The sequence below is a fragment of the Bufo gargarizans genome, chromosome 5 (assembly GCF_014858855.1).
Source record: "Bufo gargarizans isolate SCDJY-AF-19 chromosome 5, ASM1485885v1, whole genome shotgun sequence".
NCBI classification, from domain to species: domain Eukaryota; kingdom Metazoa; phylum Chordata; class Amphibia; order Anura; family Bufonidae; genus Bufo; species Bufo gargarizans.
In genome coordinates, this window is record NC_058084.1 from 438,272,968 (window position 1) to 438,297,111 (window position 24,144).

At 42.6% G+C, this 24,144-nt stretch overlaps 1 protein-coding gene across 1 annotated transcript in view; it reads right to left on the reverse strand.

Moving 5' to 3' along the window:
- ODAD2 (outer dynein arm docking complex subunit 2) overlaps positions 1-24,144 on the reverse strand; it is a 142,695-nt gene that overhangs the window by 13,684 nt on the left and 104,867 nt on the right. The window contains exons 18-19 of the mRNA XM_044294472.1: positions 7,058-7,246; positions 2,694-2,915 (exon numbers count right to left, since the gene is read on the reverse strand). Of these exons, the coding sequence (XP_044150407.1) occupies positions 2,694-2,915; positions 7,058-7,246 (411 nt within the window). The remainder of the gene's footprint in view (positions 1-2,693; positions 2,916-7,057; positions 7,247-24,144) is intronic.

Below are 24,144 nucleotides of genomic sequence, written 5' to 3' on the forward strand. Positions count from 1 at the left end.
GGATTCCAAACTTCCCAGACTTTAAAAGAAAAAGAAGAACGCAAAGACTTGGAAACCCATTGCCCACTTGGTGACTTTATATAATGAAGGGAACCCTCGATCTAAACAGGATTCTGACAACGAGCCTAGAAGCATCGGACTGCAGAGAATCTTACACCTGACGTCCCTTTAAACACAGTTGAACTTATGTTTTAAGGGTTTTTACCATCCAGCCGCCCCTTTCCTAAAATAAATAAAGTCTGCAAAAAGTGATGGAGTTCAACGTGTTCGCCTGTCTTTGTAAACCGGGAGTGATATGATTGATGCAGTAGTAGACTCCGCTGCAGCAAACGTGTTATTCTGGGGATGATGGATTAACCAGTGAGCTTGTTTTTGGCACGGTAAAGACTAACTAATTAATATCAAGTGACAGGCGTCACCATAATTGACGCCGTCTCCGCCACTGTGCTGCATGGACGTCATCAGTTCTAGCAATAATAACACAAATAAATGGCAGCTACTTAATAATTAGGTGTAATTAGTCCGCTTCTGGAAGACAAGACAAAAATGCTTTCTAATTCTTGGTTTAGGTGGATGAGTTTCCTGCTGCTTCTTCAGCATCTGGTAAATGGTCTACTCTACATCAGCGCCCTTACTCCTGAATAGAGCTTTTATGTTACGTAATTAAGTTCCCCTTTACCATGAGAATTTACTTTCAATAAAAACAAATATTAACATGAAAAGGGGCAGGAAAATAATACGTGCCTGACCGCAAAATAAGGAAGCGATGGATGAATGGGTCTTTGATGAGAAGAATGTGGGATTTGTTGATAGAGGCTCAATTATTAGAGCAAGATCCATGACAGTAATAATGAGCAATCTTTTAAGGGGAACATCACACTTCAGACACTAAAGACCTGACGTAAGCACGATTATTAGCTATCATTTGCACTAAGCAGTATATACAAAGAGACAAAACAAGACTTGTATAGGGCCCTATTCTGCTGGACGCAAACCATTTTGTCTTGAGCAAACAGCTCCATTGTGTACTGGGACCAGTGGTGCCACAAGACCGGCTTCTCCAAATGTCACTATATTGGTTCCGACTGAGTGGGAACTACTTAAATGCACTCGATACTACACCAATGTGAAATATGATGTTAAAATTAAAGGGAATCCGTCAGATCCCTCAAGTCCCATGAAGTACACAAAGTGGACAGCGCTGCCGCTGACCTCAGATCACTAATTTATATGTCCATACTGACCCCCATAAACTGGCCTTGCTTACAGAGGACTTCTGAGCAAGCACAAAATGGAGAGGACTTTAGGATGAGTCCTCTCAATACATTCCAGGGTTGGTTTACTGGTGCAGAGCAGGAGAATGAGGGTAAATATGGAGATTTGTGATCTGGGGTCTGCAGAAGTAGCACTAATCATGTAGTACTGCACTTAATAGGGAACACAAGATCTGATAGATTCCTTTTAAAGTACGATATGGACAATATGAAGTTATGGTGTTTGCTGGAATATGCAATAACTTCATGATCAGGGAGTTTTGACCATTGGGAAGCCCATGATTGCAAGTACAAGGCGGTCAAGGCTTCTTAAGCACTTTCTTAGCTTAGTACTGCTCCCGCCAAGAAACTGTGCAGTAAACCGCTCTATTGCTGTGGATGGGGTTGTTCTACAATACTGATACAGCACTGGATCAGGAGTCGTTCAGCGGAGGGAAAAAGTCTGCCGTGTTTTACTTGTGCTGTGGCCCCTGATCCCAGTAAATATTAAATCCCAGTGATATACCATAACTTCACCAGAAAACCTGTTTAAATGTAATGCCTAGAAGTCACGGTTGGTTGAGTTGACCTATTTTGTATATTAGTTCAAAGTTCTCCACAGCTTTTCCGTAGGCTCCATTCATACTATAGTGACTGCTTCCGTTTGTAACAAAGCCATGATAGTTAAGACAGATCCGCACATACTCTTGTAGGTCTTATTGGCCTATAATGGAGTCCAAAACCAAAACTAGGATGGATTGGACAGAACAGACAGACAGATGCAATGATTGAATCAGATGGCCGGCAGGCCCTTCTCATTCATCATCTTCTACTGTTTCAGGCATAGAAAATTGTTTAAATGTAAGCCAGCTAGGAAGCTGGCTTACATTTAGACAGGCACTGGATGCGGCAAAGTTATGTAGAGGCCTACGCCTCTTCATATCTTCGGCAGATCCACCGCCAGATATATGGGTTGTTAATAATGAATACATCTTTGGGTTATTAATATTAATAAATGACCCCCACCATGTATTGACCCTCACTAGGGTCTTTTTCAAGAGTGTCTATTTGTGCTGACCAGCTGTATGAAAAGGCCGTGCAACTCCGTGAGCGCTTAGATATCTTCCTAGGCCATGTAATGTCATGTTCATCGATCACCTGGCCTAGGTGCAGCTCATTTTCATTCAAGTGAATGGGGATGAGCTGCAATACCAAGCACAACTGCTATACAATGTACGGCACTGTGCTTGGTGAGCTATAAGGAGGTCGCAGTGCGCCCCAGAGCTCCAGTAAGTGTTGTGGCTTCCTGAAACAGCTGATCAGTGGGGGTGCCAGGAGTCAGACCCTCACCTATCTTGAGGATAGACCATCAATATGAAAAGAACCCTTTTAATAACTTGAGTATTAAGTCTATGTTAGAATAGGTTGAACAGGACTTACTTTAACAACTCCGTGCTCATGCATCATTATGCAGTTGTTAGCGTCCTCGGAGAGCTGATACAGAGCTTGAGCTGTAGCGCGGTGAACTGCGGGGTCACTTGATTTCAGGTACCGTACCAGAGGAGCCACGGCATTAGCTTCTCCAAATGCCACTCTATTGTTCCCCCACCTGCAGCAACGTGATATTGCATCGGCCAAGTGGCGCCTTAGTTTATCATCCGTCTAGAGAAAACAAAGAAGATCATGTACTTTTTTTTTTTTCTGAGCAAGGCTTGAAACTATACAAGACATTTTTAAAAATTTTCCTTTGAAAAAGTCATCATTTTCTTTAAAGATCCCTTGGCGGGTAGGATAATGCTTAAAAAATATGGAGAGATTTTCACGCTGTGGTAAAGAAAGTATTCGTGTTATTGGCTTTCCACGAACAAGAAGCAAGGGGTTGTCAAGCCTTAGGTGCCATCAAAATCTTATGAGTGAAATTTTATCTTAGGTTTTATTGCCGTCTTCAGCATGCTGTTTTTGTGCGCAGGGAGGGAGACGTGGACTTGCTAAGATTTTTTTTAGCAGCCAGGTGTCATGGGAGTGATAGGAGCGAGACACAGGGTTAGGAGCTTGTGGCCGCAAGTCTTACTAGCAGATCCTTTTTCAATTATAGACTCACATATTAACTTTTTGATATTATATAACAACCTACTAAAATATGATATAAACTCAGGACCTTTTAGGAATTCATGTATGCCTTATTAATGTGCCAAAAACAACAATGGTGGAGCAAATAAGAAACGACTGGGAACAATGAAATGGTTAATATTTGAATGGAAATTGTGAAGAAAAACATTTTCTATAGCAAATTTCCAATAACCATAAGAAAATATATTAAGTAATATAATATGTATTAATGTGTGAAAATATAATAATACACTAATATCTAATATGCATTATTGTTATTGTTGAAGAATACAATAGATCGTGACAGTGTTTTATCTATTTTTTTAGGAAATGCAACACTTATATAAAAGGCATTCAATAATCTGGAATTTCCAGACATTTATGGTCTAATTTCACAATTCCAAACCTTTACTAGTCGGGGTACATAACAGAACAGATATAATAGTGTATATGGACAGGAGCTGTCTTTATGAGGGAACCTCGTTAATACCTAACAGGTCACTTATTTCGAAACATTATTTAGTAAAAGTTATTTTGCCAGCAATTACAGATTAGACAGATTTCCATTCCCACAGCACCGAAACAGGAAAAACTAAGCATTACACAGTGTCCATTTAAATCAAGGCCAATGGGTTGTCTGTGTAATGCAGGACAGGTCCTTCAGAGCAAGAGCCACTGTTTGAACTGCCCTCTATTCTGGCAAAGACATGAGGAGCCCTGCTATGAACTCAGGATACCCTAATCGACTATATGAAAAGCCCTTTAATGTGTAACTGTCGTTTCAGTTCATCTTCAATATAGTTCAGGAACAGAGAGGTTAAACATTCTTGTAATATACTGTAATAGGGAAAGTGTTTCTTTGTACAAGAAAAAAGGTGTATACAGTTGTGTTAGCAAAGCTGTAAATGAGCATTGCTAAAGAGAGACTGTCTTCAGTCTTCAGTTCTACTGAGCGCTGAAGACGCCTCTTGTCACTACCCCAGCCCCTGACTATGTATATGTGCCCCAACTACCACTGCCCATCACCCTGCTTGTCTGACTTGCTACACAAAAGTATCTTCAGTGCTCAGCAGAATGCTGAAGACTGAAGACAGACTCTCCTTAGCAACACTTAGTTAGAGCTTTGTTAAGAAGACACTTTACACCCTGGTTTCTAGTACAAAGAAGCATCTTTCCCTAATAAAGTATATTACAAAGAGGTTTAACATCCTCAGGCCCGCTTTGGCCATGAGGCGTGATGAGAATCTCGCCTCAGGCGGCATCTTGTGCTGGCTTTGAAGGGGTGGCATCGGCACAGCATGTGGCGGATGCCCCCCTTGCCAGTGGCGCTGTAGTCTCCCTTTATAAGATGCAATGTATCTTATAAAGGATTGCTACCATAATGGAAGCGCTCACTAGTAAGCAGGAAGTGGGGGAGTGAAGTGCTGTGAGCGCTGTACTTACCCCTTCTCCTGGTTGTTCTTCTCAGGTCTCGCGGTGCTGTGTCCTGGCTGCCTGCAGCGTCAGGACATACAGAGTGCACTGTGACCTGACGCTGCAGGCAGTCAGGTGACCGCGCGGTGCGGGCCCTGAGAAGAGATGAGAGCCAGGGAGACTGCCGGACAGGGTGAGGAGCAGCGGAGCAAGAGAGGTAAGTTAATTTATTCATTTTACAGTCTGATCTGAGGTCTAATATGGGGGATCTGAGATCTAATGGGGGTCTGAGGTCTAATATGGAGGGCTGGTTGGCTGTCTGTAAGTCTAATGGGGGCCTGGAGGTCTAATGGGGGTCTGATATGGTGGTCTGGTCTGAGGTCTGATATGGGGGTCTGGAAGTCTAATGGGGGTCTGATATAGGGGCTTGGGGGTCTGATATAGGGGTCTGGAGTTCTGATATGGGGGTCTGTAAGTCTAATGGGGGTCTGATATAGGGGCTTGGGGTATGATATAGGGGTCTGGAGGTTTGATATGGGGTCTGGAAGTCTAATGGAGGTCTGGAGGTTTAATGGGGTCTGATATGGGGGTCTGGAGGTCTGGTCTGAGGCCTGGGCAGTCTAATGGGGGTCTGAGAGGTCTGATGGGGTCTGGTCTGAGATGGGGGGTTTCTGACATGGAGGTCTAATGGGGTTCTCATCTGGGGTTTGATATGGGGGTCTGATCTGAAAGGTAAGGGGGTATTTTTCTGTGTGGTACCAGTATTTTCAGGGGGACTGTTTCTGCGGTATAGTATTGGGGATCCATTTCATTTTTCGCCTCAGGCAGCAGAAAAGCTAGAATCGGCCCTGAACATCCTTGTCCCTATACAATATTAGAAAATAAACTGAAATGACCGTTACACTTTAAGGGTGAACCCTGTTAACTGACAAGATTGATGAGAGACGCCATATAGGCATCAGGCAATGGCTATATTTATTTTAAAGGGCTTCTGTCACCCCCAAAACACTTTATTCTTTTTGGGCTTGTTAAAATCCTTATTTAATGACTATTCCCTATATAGGGTTCTTACCTTTGTCTGTGCCTTCGTTTCCATAAGATTCGATCTTTTAAAATATGCAAATCGCTTTACTACCAGCAAGTAGGGCGTCTACTTGCTGGTAGCCGCTGCAAAAAACCGCCCCCTCCTCCTGTTGATTGACAGGGCCAGCGATCACTCTCCTCCTCCGGCTGGCCCTGTCAGCATTTCAAATCCCGCGCCTGTCTTCATTCGGCGCAGGCGCTCTGAGAGAAGGAGGCTCGCCTCCTCAGCACTCCCTCAGTGCGCCTGCGCCAATGACGTCACCGAAAGAGAAGACGTCATCGGCGCAGGCGCACTGAGGGAGTGCTGAGGAGGCGAGCCTCCTTCTCTCAGAGCGCCTGCGCCGAATGAAGACAGGCGTGGGATTTGAAATGCTGACAGGGCCAGCCGGAGGAGGAGAGTGATCGCTGGCCCTGTCAATCAACAGGAGGAGGGGGCGTTTTTTTGCGGCGGCTACCAGCAAGTAGACGCCCTACTTGCTGGTAGTGAAGCGATTTGCATATTTTAAAAGATCGATTTTTATGGAAACGAAGGCACAGAAAAAAAGGTAAGAACCCTATATAGGGAATAGTCATTAAATAAGGATTTTAACAAGCCACCAAAAAAATTATGTGTTTTGGGGGTGACAGAAGCCCTTTAACTATCTGCTTACAATATTTCCGTACGACAGATCAGAAATCATGGCTACACATGCCATTATAGCTGTTATGTAATGTCTTATTTGTATGCCTCTGGCCATGAGGTACACAGCCGTAACACTGTACTGTATTCATCGAAATGATTTAGTGGTTTGGAGAGGGAATCCAGGGGACATTTTTGGTTTATCAGCAGCTTATTGGAGGAATATCCTATCTTCTGAGGCCTAAATGGCCAAGAATTGAACATTTAGTTTTATTAGTGCTGAGGACAAGTGATTCCCAGGATTCTCATTCTGATTTTAGTACACGTGGCAAGTGTGGCTCAAACACAGCAGCTATTTATTACAGATATTCTAGATGACTGGCCGTTTCAGTATAGGTTGTCATCATCCGCCCTTCCTTTCTGACATAATGACCCAACACTTATTCTCTTGGACACTAAACATGTCTGAAATCAAATGCCATTTAACGTTCGGACTATTTATATTGATACAGACTTGCAGGAATTTTTATGTTTTTTCATGAGGACTATCATGTAACATGGGTCGCGTTCATGTACATACCGTGTTTGCCAGCGCTGATAGCAAGGGAACCACTCCATGATCTGTTATGACTGCCAAATTCTCCTCGTCTTTGGCTATGTTAGTAATGGCCGCGCAGACGCTCGCCAGCACTTCTATGTGTTCGGATTTCAACAAGTTCACGATAAGTTCCAAACCACCAACAAATGAACGAACCATTTCACCAGCGTCCTAAAACAAGAGGAGTCACTGAGTATGTTTATCATGTAGTCAAGCAATATATCGGGCTCCTTAATAGGAGACTCTTTTGGCTCATGACCAAATGTCTTCAGTGAAGGTACTTCAATAGTGATTACTGACTTCTATAGGACAAGTGTCTACATCTCAGTCCCAGAACAAAAATAAAATAGGGGATTGGATCCTACTGGGCTTGTAGATTAGAAGAAAATGGCAATGCTATGAGTAGGCAATGCAAAGGTATAGTCACATATTATGTACATTGCTTCAAGGGGTTCTCTCATGATTATTGTAAGAAAAGAAAAAGAGACATCATATAGGACATGGCAATCTCTTTCTAACAAAGTTAGAACCATCCCCGTACCTCACATGGATCCAGAGATCTTCACAATCATTGCTCTGCTAGATTTATATCAAGCTGGCAGCTCAAGGGGAGTGTCTGTTCTGCTGCAGCTCAGGGGGCGTGTTCATGCTCTCCCTATCACAGCTCAGGGGGCAGTCAAAGATTGGAACTGAGCATGTGCGTCCACGTCAGTGAGCCGGACAAAGAAATAAGATAAAGAGCAAACAGCAGGTGGCGCTAGACAGATACATTCTATTGAATAACTCAGTGGCTATACAAAATTTTTAATACATGCAATTACAAAAGTATTCAGATCCAGGTGCTGGTTAGAAAACTGTAGAATATTTTTCTTGGGACATCCCCTTTAATTGGGTTGTCACACCTCAATAATTGATATTTATGTTGTGTAAAATGTCATACAAGTCACTTACCCATATATCTTTTTATTGGGGTTGTCCCATCCAATGCTATAAGTGTCAGTGTGCTCAGCTATTGTTGAAAGTCCCATAAGGAGTGAATGGAGATCAAACCAGGCGAGCACAGCCAGCCGTCCATTTACCCATAGCAGTGAATAGAGGGTGGTCACGCATGCGCATCTTGCTCTCCCTTCACTTCAGGACCCCAGTCTGGATACTGGAGCGGATACCAAAAGGTGGGACCTGCACACCTATTTGACATTTATGTACAAGCCATAATTGTCTCAGATGGGAACAACCCTATAATGATGTAGTTGTGTTTAACAGATCTAACACTGTTTTTATATTGTACAGTACATTGACCTTCAGATTGTGATGTCATTATACATATATCTACCAGCATTTGATATCACTGATGGTCAGGTACAGTTTTGGTCCAGAATCTTAAGGTTTGTCCAGTTATAAAAAATGATCTCACTTAAAAGGCGATGAGCTGCAATACCAGACACAGCCCTTGGATGGATGTGATGGTCTTTCTGGACAAAAGAAGACCTGTACAATGCACACTGTAAGACACCTCATCAGGTACTAATGTATGTGTGGCCTCAAACTTATGTCCAGGGAACAGTTAAAGTCCATGTGGCATAGGTTAATAATGGCACCTCCTGATCAGCTGAGCACCACCAGGTGGTCATGACCATGACGCCATCTGGTACACATATGCTATGACTATAACAGCAAGATGCCTTTTGGCCAATAAGGCCATTATTAGAATACATCATGCACTTCTCAAGGATGCTCTGAGTCATTACTTTTAGATAGTTGAACTGAGGTCATTGAAAGGGTTCGCACATTTTCCAGAAACAGTCTTGTCCTTGCCCACGGGCTGTCTTTTATTGTGGCACATTCACTTGATTTGGTATCAGCTGCAATACCAGACGCAGCCCAAGCACAAGAGTGGTGCTGTTTCTAAGAAAAATCTGAAGAACCTTTCCCTAATCTCAGATGAGCCCTTTAAGCCCCAGGCAGCACAGTAGTCCTTCTAGGTTCTGGATTACTGTATGTACTGTGGGCTTTTCTTCCTTCTGGAAATCAACAAAATCAGTTCCAAACAGCATTGATGTTTGCATAAACCATGTGCTTCTGGGAACATAAAAACTGTATACACACACAGCATAATGATATTCCTCCGGCTAATAATGTGGTAATATCAAAGCATATTTAGAATTGTGCAGAAAGAAATGTCTCGCTTCACATTCCATTTAGACATAACAAAGGCCATTACAGTATTCTGGTTGGGAACGCTCATTTATTACTAGGAACCGGCTTGTTTTATTTCTGAATGGCAATAATCTAAGGCAGCTCTTCAAATGTCTTAAACAGATTAGGCCGTTTACATTTTCCAAATTAGATTTTGTTTGTAATGGCTAATTTTGCCACAGACTTGGTACAGAAATCTACTTAGGAACTTCTCCTAATTGGGTTATTATCAGCATATTTTTCCACTAAACTTCTCATGTGGGAGTCTTAAACATTGTTTTATTTAAACCGTTATCACCACCATCTAAAATTACATTTTTGGGGTCTGGTTCTAAAGAGCATTTCAACATGAATCATGTTCTCTTGGGTGTTATGTTCCAGAGCCTTCATGTTTCGGAGGGAATTGAGGCTCCTGGTCGTTGGTTTTTATTTTTAACAATTGGCATATTCGGAAAATGCAACTTTGTGTAATTGATAATGTGCCCAGTGGGGTCTTCCATGTACAGCGTGCCTTGGGGATTGTACGGTATTTTGTTAGTCCTTCTCAGCTGCGTTTTCATTTTATTTTAGCAAAGAATATATAAAGGTGTTCACTGGGACATATGGGGCAACCATATGGTTCGTCTGTCTGTCTGAGTTCAAATTTATTTGATAAAACGAGTTCAGTGATGTCATATGGCTGCTCATAATCATTCATAGGAAATTTCCTAGTATATCCATTTCGCTTCATGAAACATTATAATCTCACCCGGAAATCCAATTTACTGATTCTGTTTTTGATAAATGAAATAACCAAAAACAAAAAGATCCATAACAATATATTTCATGTTCTCATAACTCCATAGAAATGAATGGAGCGTACTGGGAGTCGTAGTTTCACCAGAGCTGGAGTGCTGGAGGTCAGCCATCACTAGCCTATCTTAAAAATAGGTAATCAACATGAGATCAGCAGGGGTCCAACTACCAGCCTCCCCCCCCTTCCCAATCAGCTGTTTAAGGAAGCCACGAGGCTCATATTGTGCTGATTTTGAACACATGTATGGGGAGAAACCCTATGATACGGGTGCAGCCTACTAATGTTTTTATATATAGTGAATATTTTTGTATAGCACGATATGCAGCTAAAGAGCTCACGTAGAGCTCAAAACGGGTCTGCAAAAATAGACCCGTTTTATAAAGATGGAATAAAATATGGATGGATTTTATGTGAGCCTGGAATTCAAGTTTTTGCCCTACCAGCATCCAGCTCCATCTCTCCCTGCAGAGGTGGTCAGAGACCAGTGATCTGTAATGGCTTCTAGTTGAGAGAATTGCCTTTGTTTTAATAACGGGAAAGAGTCATAAAAAAGATAATCAGTTTCCTGACCACTGTAGAATACTAACATTTTCTTTACACTTTACATATTTTGAATGTTCTGGTTACATTTTCAGGGATCAGTTTTTCTCTATACTCTATAAACTGTGAATTGCTCATAAAATGTCAAAAAGCACATCTTATAAAAGTACAGTCTGTTGAGAAAAATCAGAGCAGACATGCAGAATTCAATCACCTATGCCAAAATAATTTCATGTTCAAAACCAGAGTGAACAAAAGATACCATAAAAATATCTTTCCTGACGATCCAAGATACGCATGTTCTAATACAACAGCCATAATTCCATTGTACGGATATAGCAGAGTTAACAATCAAACTCTGAACTCAAATTTCTTAACTCCTCGTGATATCCCAAAACAACAGCCACTGAAAAGCCATTGAAAGTGTCGGCTTTAAGTGTTTCAGTGTGTCGGTGTTTCGCGGACAGCACACGTCCCCATTCATTTTATGTGTGTATTCAGACATGAGTTTTTTGGCACGCTCCGTAGGTCAGTGTCTTTAGCCTATGGGTCCGTGAAAACCACGGATGCAAAACGGACAGCAAAGAAAATGGACACACGAAACATGCATCACTGACCACCTGCTCACGTATTTGAGCACGGACACGGACGTGTGAATGAGGCTTAACAAAACTAGTTTAGTTAACACGTCTAGTTAAGCATGTGTGTTAACTCTACTACTCTACATCTGTATCAAGAATCCAAAATGTCGTCTTCATTTATGTGACATCATTAGTTATTATTCTGCTGGTATCTTTATTGAGCATTGTTATTTTATTTACCTGCTCAACATTTTATGTTTATTTTGCACCAAATTCTCGAAAAATTATTTACTTATTGATAAACATCACATCTGCCGGCACCATTACTCTGTTATTAAAGGGGATGTGTACTTTGGACAAACCCTTTTGTTAGAAAATTCACAAGAAATTAAGTTGATCACAGGTTGTCCAGGGGCTGGATACTCTAATCAGGGACTGCTTTGGCATTTTTAAATAGCAAAATACCCTCCTTGCACACATCTTTATCTATCTTTTTACTCTAGCCAGAACTGAAGATGACACTATATGGCAAGAAAATTACCGTAACTCATATGCCAAGGATGCACCCAGTACTGGAGGAAACACTGCAAGGATAATAAGCTCTATAATGTTATATACAGGGCATAGGGGAATAAAAGGAGAAACAATCACTTACACTTAACTGCTACCATCAAGAAATCCGTGGCACGCCGCCTGCCAACCAGCACAAAAGGCGCAACAGCGACGCCTGCGCAGAGCTGATGATGACTCATACTCCCAGCAGATGCATGTAAGGCTACTTTTACATATGCATTTATGCTGTCCGGTTTGAGATCCGGCAGGGGAAAACGCATCCGGTCAAATAATACAATTGGCTGCATCCGTTGTGAATGGATCCAGTTGTATTGAAGAAACCGTATCCGGCACTAAAACCATTGTAAGTCAATGGGCGCCGGATTCAGTTTTTTTTTGTGTCTGCAAAAACTAGATACGGCACCATTGACTTATATGGTTTTTGTGCCGGATCTGGCTTCTTCAGTTTCCCATGCCGGACACAAAACTGCTGCTTGCAGCGATTTTGCGTCCGGTCACAGAACGTAACAAACCAGAACGGAATGTATTCTAATGCCCTCCATTCCGGTTTGTTCAGTTATGTCCCCATTGATAATGAAAGTGGACAAAGCAGAAGCGTTTTCCTCCAGTTTTGAGAGCCTGTGCCGGATCGCAAAACCTAAAAAAGGAAAACGCAGATGTGAAAGTAGCCTAAACCATTATAGAGAATGGCGGGGCACTGCTCCAGGGACCTTCGGTTCCCAAATTCATATTAAGCCAGCTATATATGTGAGATAACTGTCAGCTGAATGCTCATTTGGCCAACAGCTATCTCTGATCTCTAAATACACATGCACACTCAGCCAAACATGCATGTGTTGTGAATGGGGGAAGAATCAACTTCTGGCGGGTGGCTTATCTCCCTGAGAAGAAATGGATTGGCTGTGTTGAAAACCAACAAGCTGCCTCTTCTCTCCCCTGACATCTGAAACATAGAAACATAGAATGTGTCGGCAGATAAGAACCATTTGGCCCATCTAGTCTGCCCAATATACTGAATACTATGGATAGCCCCTGGCGCTATCTTATATGAAGGATGGCCCTATGCCTATCCTATGAGGGAAGAATTGGGAAACCGTCCATACATAGTGGATGGTCAGACAATCTCACCAAAATCGGTGGGTTCGGCCGACAAACATCTAACATGTATGGCAAGCTTCAAACTTAATTAAAAGTAGACATTGGCATTACCATGTCATGTATAGATCAACATTAGGATTACCGTACCCCAGTCTGAAACTAACTGCTGGGACAGTGGAAGTTCAACTTTTCTACAACTTCATTGCAATCTTAGGAGCAATTACCCTTTACCCACCATGTTCCTTCTCAAATTTAATGTTTCATATTTTGAGATGTAGCATCAGGTATAATGTAATAACTCTGGAATTTATCCCTTGGAATAACTTGAGAGACTCTGCGAGACATGTTGATCTAAAGAGGTCTTAGATTTCTTTGCTCGTAAATTTTGGGAGGGGGATTTAGATATACCAATTCCTTTATCCTGCTCAATACATAACGTGCTCATCCTCTTTATGTCTTTCATCAAAGGCATGAAAATAGGATCTGCATGGCATGATTTCACATTCCCAGGAGGACTCGTGAGATATTATATAACTTTATATGGTATTGTCACACACTCTTTCACAAAGGCTTGAAGGTGTTCATACACAATGTTGGTCTTGGTCAGGCATCTCCAGTTTCTCTGTTTATTACCTCGTTCACTTCAAGGTACATTTTCATTTTATTATTTTTGTTGGTGGTGTGAAAATTTTAGATGTCTCAGATTCCCTAGTACGTTACAATTTTTTCTTAAGAAAATGAATGACTATGTCGCTGACCAGAATCAAAGTCTCAACCATACTCTATAAGTATGTCATAAATGTTGAGAGCCTACCAGCTGTTCCTGGTGGGAGGCAACTTTTTCACTAAACCAAAGTTTATTTGCAATAACTTATTATGGAAATGCTGATGGTCTACTTGAAGCATATCCGTGTGTGGGACATATACAGTAGTTCTTTCTACACTAGTTAAACACCTAAAAAGTTGGATGTAAAGATCAAACTTGTAATAATTTTTGGTTTTTGTGATATCCTGCTTGATGCAGGCTTGTGCTGTACATTACTTCATATCGTATAAGAAAGAACGAGGAACTAAAATAACTAACTCCTTTCGGTGCCCCAGTGCCCAGTTTTTTTATAGTGACATTTGGATCTCATAGTATACACAGGAAAACAATCTAGAAAACAAAGGGGGTACAAAAAGTTGTGCAACTTAAGGTCCCTATACAACTTCACTAGCTGTCAGCTGCAATCTCTCCTGACTTGGCGGTTCAGCCAAACCCATATTTGTTTTCAGTGAAGCACGAGGAGAAAGTCGGTACCAGGTATCTCTGGCGGTGGCTTATCTCCAAGAAAAACAAAAGGATTGGGCAACAAAAATCAACCTGCTCAATCCTTTTCTCGGCAGCTCCCCATATACAGTAGATTGTTGGCTGACAAAGCTGAAAATGGCAGGCTCATCCGACGATACACTAATGTGTCAGCACACAATACAACAGCTCCAGGCTTACAAGCTTACGGAGAAGGTTCCTTTTGTCTTTAGAAAACATCTATCTGAGTACAGACAATTGGATTGGATTTGTCTAGGGGATCTGCTGCAAATCCGACACTCACACTCAGCTTTTTGCTGTGGATGTGCAGTTGGATGTACCACAGATTCGAACAAGGATTAGCCCAATCCATTAGGGTTAACCTTACAGCTTCTAATCTATCCTAATCATTTTCTTAAATAATTATTTTGATTTCTTCCAGTGCATGTGAACAGGCTTATATAAACCCTACTCACATATATTGGACGTGATTTGTTAGTGGATTCAATGAGGATTTTGGCACAGAATCCACATTGAAATCCTCATCAAATCTTGAACAAAAGAATTAGCTACATATGTAATACTATCCCTGATTCTAAAAATTAGTTGTGCTGTTCTCTATTTAAATCTACATCATGGGTTTCATTACAAACAGAAACCACAATGCAGTGTTGCACAATGGACACCTCTGGAGACCGACAGACCGGTTACTTACAAGGATCTGCTGGGTTCCGACGCGATGCATGCAGCTCTATTCTTTCCATCCAAAATAATGAATTTTAACATAGCCTGAAGCTCTTTTACACAGATGTTGCTCCTGGTCCTCACCTATGCCATTTATAATACTGGTGTCTTCTTATGTGGCAAAGGGGTCATTGGGTCCCAGACACCAGTGCCCATGTTTAGCCGCTATGTCTGCATGCCCCATAGGTCAGCACAATACTAGTCACTCTGTTGAGTTACTTGAATAAATGACACATGTGTGGTCGGCAGAGTTGCGGTACACTGCAAAGTGTGAATGTATTTCTGTGTAAAACATGCCTTTACTGTATTTTGAATGCACAAGGTATTGATTGGCCATATCCACAGCCGCCACCATATGGGGCTGGTGTCACCCTCCACATATAGAGAGAGAGTACAGAGTACTAGAAACTAGTCAGACAGTCTGAGCTTAGGCTCAGAAGTGAGAGGAGCACATGTCATTCATTCATGAGCCAAACTAGACCCCGATCCATCCAGAGCTGGGCCTCAGAGAACAACTACAAGAGTAGGCCAGATGTAACAGAGAAGTATTGAGAAAGTTCAGTAGAAATAACTTGTCTGAAAGGACTTATTGACTCTATGATATGCATGTACAGGAGTTACCTCCAGTGCCTGAGCAAACCAAATAACAGTTTGGCCCATGGTAAGAAATAACCACATCCCAAGGTGGATTCTGTGGACATGTGTTGTAAGTATGGCAAGCTATTAAAAAAAAGGAGCAGAGTTTTTGCCTGCCATTAGGGGGAACTGCCCTGCATTGCTTTACAAGATGTAGAACGCTGTCAACTAGCGCTACACCGCATGGGATTCGCAGCGGTGTATTAGCAGTCCCGCAACCTGCCAATAAAGTAATGTACAGACTAGCTGTACAAGACGCAGAAAAACTAGAAACAATAATGTTACACCGCGCGCTATGGTAGAAGTGATGCCAAACAAGTTAAACAGAGCGCCCTCCTCCTTATCACGTACTTTTCCACTATAGGCAGTAAATCTGTGCGTTCGTCCTACCTTTACTCAGATGTATCTGCCGCGATGTGGTGTTCCGTGATGGTCCACGTGTCTGTTCTGTGTTTAAAGCAGGGCAGGGGACGTGGATCCAGGGAAGGATGGCTGTGGCGTCGGCTTTTTATTATTAAGGTATTGGGCGATAATTCGCCCCGGCCGGTAGCAAAATATGCCCGTTACCTGTTTTGGATTAAAGCTCACGTCTGAGCTGGTGACGTCACCGTTGGTACGCTACGGGTGGATTGACCTCCACTGCTACCCGTAGCGTACCAACGGTGACGTCACCAGCTCAGACGTGAGCTTTAATCCAAAACAGGTAACGGGCATAGTTTGCTCCCGGCCGGGGCGAATTATCGCCCAATACCTTAATAATAAAAAGCCGACGCCACAGCCATCCTTCCCTGGATCCACGTCCCCTGCCCTGCTTTAAACACAGAACAGACACGTGGACCATCACGGAACACCACATCGCGGCAGATACATCTGAGTAAAGGTAGGACGAACGCACAGATTTACTGCCTATAGTGGAAAAGTACGTGATAAGGAGGAGGGCGCTCTGTTTAACTTGTTTGGCATCACTTCTACCATAGCGCGCGGTGTAACATTATTGTTTCTAGCTTTACAAGATGTATTACACCCCATGCTGGATGCTTATGTCAGCTAGAGAAGCACACAGTAAGAAAAACTACTTTAAAGAGATACTATGGCCTATCAACTACCTGTGCAGCTGTGAAACCTGTAACATCTATGAAAAGTGCATGTTGTGTGCCAACTGCCAGTCCATGCATGCCAAGAACTGTATTGATATATTTGCATTTTAATTCTTCAGTAAAGGACTGTTCTGCTGCACAACTGCGTCAACATTGCTCCAAAATATTGAAGAAGACCGCAGCACTATCAAGTCTTCAGAAAAGCTGTAATTTATTCACCAAGGCTTGAAAAAAATCACGTAAGGTCAAAATGTCACACATTTTGGTGAATAAATTACAGCTTTTCTGAAGACATATTGGTGAATAAATTACAGCTTTTCTGAAGACATATTGGTAAATAAATTACAGCTTTTCTGAAGACTTGAGAGTGCTGCGGTCTTCTTCTATATTTTGCACAAAGGGGGTACTACAGACTAGTCATCACCGCTTGCACCACCACTATTTTTGACAATACAACTTTTTTCCTTAAGTGCTGCTACAACCCTATTTATATCAACATTGCAAGTTGGTGTCACAACAATAGGGACCCTGTCTTGCACCTCAAAACCTGCAACACTTCGGGCACCTCAATCGCTATCAGGCAGAAGAACCCTAGAACCAGAGAGTGCCCTTAAAGGAAGAAAGGTGCACCCTTCCACATCACTGCACGAGCCCACGGATCATCAGAACTGTGAGTACAACTACAACTCCCATCCAGCCACCTACACTCGCACACGCCCCTGCAGCACACTGCATGGTATCAATGCACAATATACTGTATTGGTACACATGGAACCTATAGTAAACTGCCATATACTTTATACAATATTGATAAAACTGAAATAACTGCTCCCAACTCAAATGTCTACAAGTCTACTTATCTTATTAATGTAAGAAGATACAAGTAATCATTGTGGACTATAGGTATGTTCTCACCGAGGTTCCTGGCCTTGGTGGAGTAAGAGCCTGTTTTCATGTGTCAGCAGCAGTTGCTGTTTGACACTTTGCTATTTAGTATGGCTGCAAATAGCTGATCTGTAACGGCTCTTACTGGGAGTAGTCAAAGTGCTGGGTGGGTGAATACTCCCCGCGTTCCAGGCCGGGTTTTGTCAGAAAAAAACAGCCAGCAGTGTCAGGTGTGGGGATTTATCTGTCTCTGACATTGGAGCTCAGGCAATCTCTGAACCGGGATCTGAGCCTTGTGCCAGGCCTGAATCCTGGAGGACTGCGCTGTTCTGAGCTATGTCGGTCGGGGGTGGATTAACACCCAGGACAAAAGGTGACTGTTTTGCTTGTTTGAGCTATCTGGGTGTGAACTAATACCAATACTGCAAATGAACTCTCGTACTATGTACTTGCAACAAGTGTGAATAAACACTGAAGTTTTTGAGTTATAAACTGATCTATATTGCGTCCGCTTGTCCTGAGAGCGAGTCCCCACATTAACTAGGAAAATTCAATGATGTATGTACTGCCTGTTCTTAGGTCTTGGTCCCTGTAGTACAAAGAGATCACATGGAAATGGTTTAAACATGGTTTTGCTGTCCACAATATGTTGTCACTGGTTTAATATTTTATATGATCATCTATAACGCTTTTATGATTTGTCCAGCGTTCTTTTATGTCTTTAGTATGTCTCAAATCTGAGATGTTTCGGCATCTGGAACAGGTTGAAAATGGGCTGTATGTGGCATAGGGATAAGCAAAGAGACTTTATTCTGCATTAAAAACTAAATTAAATTTAGAGAGATCTATTTTCCAGAAAGCAAAACCCTCTAGCTCTCCCCAGAAAGCAGAGTTCATCAACTTAAAAAAGAAGCAAACAGAATTCAGCCAGGAAAAAATCATCCAAACCTAAATCGGGTTCCAAAACCAAGTCTTTTTCTTATTTCATAGATTACAACTAAATAAACACAAGGACATGCAGTGTCCACAAATGCTTTTCATCCATTGAAATTATGCTTTGTACACTTATGAGGTCAGAAACAATCCATTACTAAAACACATTTGTGCCTAAAATGAAATAGAATAATTGTAGAAATAAATATTAATTCCCAATAAAAGTCATCATTGGGCCTCCTACATTTTCTAATAGAGACAATGGTGAGCAAATAGCATTATGTTAGGTCAGCTGTCTATGTCCGCTGTTGCCCTACTCTCCTCTGCAGGCATGATATATGTACTACCATGCTGCCGCTATGCTTCTGTCTTGTGCTCCAGCCTCTGTCTCCTTAGGGCATGTGCTTCCAAATCCTTCCTCAGCTAATGGCTGGAGGTCTCTGGGTATTTAAGGCACCCTCTCCAGCTGTAGGGTGCCTGAGCTTTAGGTTCCCCGTTGACCAGGTTCCTACATTTTGGTGCATTTATATATCCTAAGCTCCTGGTGCTTCCAACAGAGTCCCTGAGCCCTATGGGTCAGCTGCCAATTACACTGGGACTATCCAAGGAGGTAGCGGTCTGGTTGCTTCCCTGCAGTGAAGGCCAGATCCCTGCAGGACCTTTCACTACAAAATGCATTGCAATCTGAAAGCATCATGTTATATAGAAGGAGAAGCAGCTGAGCAGACTGATATATAGGAAAACATTCAGTACAACTTGCAATTTATTAGATTTTTCCACCTCCTGTGAACAGTTATCGGTACAGGAGGGAGGTGTTATCAGTGAGTGACAGCCATCTCTCTATGCACAGTTATGCACACAATGCTATCAATGACCGATAACATCTCCTCCCTGTATCAATACTGTTCACAGAAGGTAGAAAAAGCAAAGATATAAATGTATAAATTACAGGTTTTACAGAATCTATTCCCACAAAAATATATATAAATATAAATTATGAATTCCGTGGTGACAGGTCATTTTTTTTAAGTGAATACCAGGGAAGTGCCAGAATAATGCCCTTAGGGGCTAGCCCACTGCCAAACTGGTTAGTTGGCACAGTGGCTCCACACTTGCTGATCAGTAACACATGATTTCATGTTACTTAAGAATGTACAGTGGACTGTATTCTGCAACAATTCCAATTGTTCACAAGACTGCGGATCTGGACGCAGTCACTTTTACTGAGTACTAACTGTGTCTGTCTGATACCCCAAGGACTTACAGTAGGGCTGAACCTAAATTAACCAGGCTAAACAAATTGAGGTACTGACCCAGATTCAAGGGTAAGGCAGTTGCAAAGCTACTGCCCCCAAACAATGGTAGTAAAGGCAGCCAGGAAAACCATTATTCATAACAATTACACATAAAAGTGGTTGTACCAAGTTTTAAATTCATTGGTTGGGATCTGACCACTGAGATTTCCACCACTCCCAAAAGGGCAGGTCCCATTCCCTCATCCTGATGGAGCAGCAAATCAAGCAGGCACCCTGCCGTTCTATTCCTTCTGTACTTGGCTGTCTTCAGTAGTCCGTTAGAGAGTGAAGGGAGCAGCAGGGTGCACGCTTGACCTACTGCTCCATCATGAGTCCAGCAACATCCAGCACATGCACATTGTGTAGATGAAGCCGAGGAAAGTACACTTTGCTTCGCTGCACATGCGCCGGATGCCACTGAACTCATCTCTAGTAATTTAAAGAGGACCTTTCATGGGTTTCTCAATGGGTGTCCCCTTCTCCCTGGCTGTAGCGCTGTCCAATCGAAGCGGAGAGCGTCACAGCCAGGGAGAAAAAACAGCTCACCTTCTCGCTGGCTGTGACGCTCTCCGCGGTGAATGGACCGCGCTACAGTCAGGGAGAAGGAGTCGCCCATTGAGAAACCCGGCCGTCTCCTCCTCCCTGTACCGATTTGTCTAAATTAACATATCAGTCAGGAAAAACAGCGGGGGACACAGCGCCAAAACAGATGGAAGTGCTTGCATCTGTAGGGGCCGCCCTACCTGGTAAGCATACCAGTTTCTAACACATAAACCCATGAAAGGTCCTCTTTAAGAGTCCTTTGACAGGGGACAGGTTGACACCTGTACAATGACACGCTGGTGGTTTAATGGCCCCAAATCTAGCGGCAAACTCCTTTTGATACTGCAGCAAAAATTATATTTGAGGCGGTATAGTCCCATTCCTTTAAAATAATGTTCTCTAATATGTTAAGAATAAAATATGTACTGTTCCTGCCTCTTTAAGGCAATTGGCCTGATTAATGGATATGGATGCGATCCACTTTGCAAACTAGAAAATGTTATTATTCATTACAGAAATTTGTGGAAGAAAGTACTGGTGGAATTTGAGCACAATGAACAGTACTGGTATATAAAAGTTATTATGTCTAGATATGTGTCTACCAGCTGTTTTATGTTAAATCTGTTTTGTAAATGCTTAGAACATTGAACCATTAAATTAGACTGTTTTGGTAGAAGAGTGGAATTTTTTTTCCCCCCCAAAAAATGGAAAAAAATATTTGGAAGAGGCTGACATTTTTTTTTCTTTAGACACGTGTTAGGGTGAAAGGGTATGCAAAGAACACTGTGAGTCTTTTTAATTAGCAGACATGGTGAACCTTAATGTGAAAAACACTTCAGACTGTGAATTTGAGGAACTGTAAAGACTGACACGGAGACCCGCAGAAAAATTGGAGACAAAGCGTTGTGGTCTCGGAATATCTAAGAAACCAAAGCAGGTGTCAACTGGAGATTCTACAACGTTCTAGGGTTTAACCGTACCAAATCCCTCATATAAGGTCTGAAGGCAATTATTTTTTTGATGTAGATGCGGCAGTGATAAAAAAAAAAGAAAACTGCAACATTACCATTTTGTCTTAAAATATGTGAGATAAGGAGGCTTAGTGCTAAAATCTTTAACATGTCCCTTAACAATCAGCTGCCCATATATTTTCCAAAGGGCTTCTGGAAAAAAAAAAAAAAAAAAAAAAAAGAAGAGCTGAAATTTAAATTAGTTACTTTGGGCAATTACTCCAATTTTGATGACCTACATTATGTGGGGATTCGCTTTGGTAGGCAGGGTAAGCGGACGCAGTACAGAGGCAAAAAACAAGGTTTAAATCAAAGTTCAGTGTTTATTCACACATAGCCAGAAACAAGCCAAAAGAAAGTGTTCAGTTTTGGTGCCTGTTCACACCACACAAAGTTCACAGTGCAAAAAGACGTCACCTGGTCAGCAGATGATTTTCACCCAGAGTCCGCAGCAGTCTTTAGTGGCCTGTTTCCCCAGCCTATGGCTCACACAAACAGATCCCTCAGTGTCTCAGACCACAGACTCCTCTGTCATGGAGGATAATCCACCACCTGAACATGCTGGCTGGGTTTTTATATTCCAGCCAAAACCCGGCCTGGAACCGTGGGGAACAGCCACCCACCCTGCTCTTTGGCTGCTCCCAATAAGAACCGGCCCGGATTGGCTTTACAGCCATTCTGACAGCTGAAGTGTCAGACTGCACTACAGAACTGACACTTCAGGAAGAAAATCCGGTTCTTACCTCACCGAGGCCAGGAACCTCGGTGACACGTATCTTCCGTCAATGACGGCTCCTTGTTCCTTCTTACAATTATTAATGTTACTGACCTAAAGAAAATGTTACCTAAAAATCATCTTTTTATTCTCGCTGGTGGTTTAAAGGGGTTGTGTTACAAAGCATATTGTACATATGTCAAACTAGCAGCTGGATCTGAATACTTTTGTAGCTTCATGTAATTAAAAATTTAGTATAACCACTGAGCCATTCAATAAAATGTATATGTATAGCGCCACCTGCTGTTTGTTCTTTTCCTTATTTTTTTGTCTGTCTCGCTGAGCTGGTCAAACGTGCTCAGTTTAAAGGGACACTGACAGGGCCAATAAGCATATTGAGGTCTATATATGGCACTACAGGTCTTATAATGGGTATTACAATCTTCTAAGTATCCCCCCTGTCCACATTATACATACAGTAAACTTTAAGTTTTATAACCTGCTCCAACGGTCTTCAATCTGCCCAAGGGGCGGCGTTTCACCTCTCTTGTGCCCAGCCAGCCTCCCCCAACTGCCGCTTGGAAGCGCCGCCCAGCTCCTGAATATTCAGTTTGCTGGGCGGCTTCTGCGGTCCCCGCTCTGAAGCGCTGCGCTGAACAGTGCCCTGCGCATGCGCCGGATCTTGTGAAGTCGGGGACAGTAAGCACCGCCCAGCGAAGTGAATATTGATGAGCTGGGCGGCGCTTACTGTACCGGACTTCACAAGATCCGGCGCATGCGCCGGGCACTGTTAAGCGAAGCGCTTCAGAGCGGGGACCGCACAAGCCGCCCAGCAAACTGAATATTCATGAGCTGGGCAGCGCTTCAAAGCGGCAGTTGGGGAGGCTGGCTGGGCGCAAGAGAGGTGAAACGCCGCCCCTTGGGCAGATTGAAGACCGTAGGAGCAGGTTATAAAACTTAAAGTTTACTGTATGTATAATGTGGACAGGGGGGATACTTATATGATTGTAATACCCATTATAAGACCTGTAGTGGCATATATATACCTCAATATGCTTATTGGCCCTGTCAGTGTCCCTTTAAATCATTAACTGCCACTAGACATACATTCAGTTGGAAGCTGTGGCAATTACAGGGAGAAAGCAGAAAGGACATGCCCCCTGAGCTGCAAGCTTGAAGATAATCAGGAGAGCAATTGGAGCAATGAATGTGGAGATCTCTGGATCCATGTGAGGTACAGGGCTGGATCTAGGTTTGTTAGAAAGAGATTGTCACGAGCTATATGAGGTCTGATTTTCATTTTCTACATCAATCATTGGAGAACCCCTTTGATAATCAGTACTTTATAATAGTCTTTCCCTGCTGATCATGTGCTGGGATGGTGATTGTACACAGCATCCAATTTGAGGAGGCAAAACTGCAGCATCCTGAACCAATGATGAGGCAGGAGGAGTGTCTAAGACTACTTCAGACTCCCTCCAGGCACTGTATCTATGCTTAAAGGAATTTTCCCCAAGTTAAATATCTTCAGGATGGGTAATCAATATCTGATCGAAGGGGTCCGAGTCCGAGGACCCCTGCCCGATCAGCTGTACGGGCTACAATGCTGAGGTGAGCGCTGTAGACTCTTCTTCGGTGACTTCATAGCCATTGGACACACGGGATTTGCATGCTTTTCAAACAGCTGATCAACAGAGTTGACCCTGAAGATTGGTTATATATATATATATATATTCAGTTCCCCGAAAAACCCTGAAAAGTCATGTGTCACAGCTCTCAACGGAAATGAGCTAAAAAGCATCCAAGCTGCAAGAACTATGGAAAATAATTGCAGGTAAGTATCTCGGTTCATGACAGGACAGTCCTTTTAAGGCCTCATGCACATGACCGTATGTGTTTTGCGGTCCGAAAAAAACGGATCGGAAAAAAATACAGATGACATCCGTGTGCATTCCGTATTTTGCGGAACGGAACAGCTGGCCCCTAATAGAACAGTACTATCCTTGTCCGTAATGCGGACAATAATAGGACATGTTCTATTTTTTTGCAGAACGGAAATACGGACATACGGAAGCGGAATGCACACGGAGTAACTTCCGGGTTTTTTGAGTGAATGGTTCCGCAAAAAAAAACGGAACA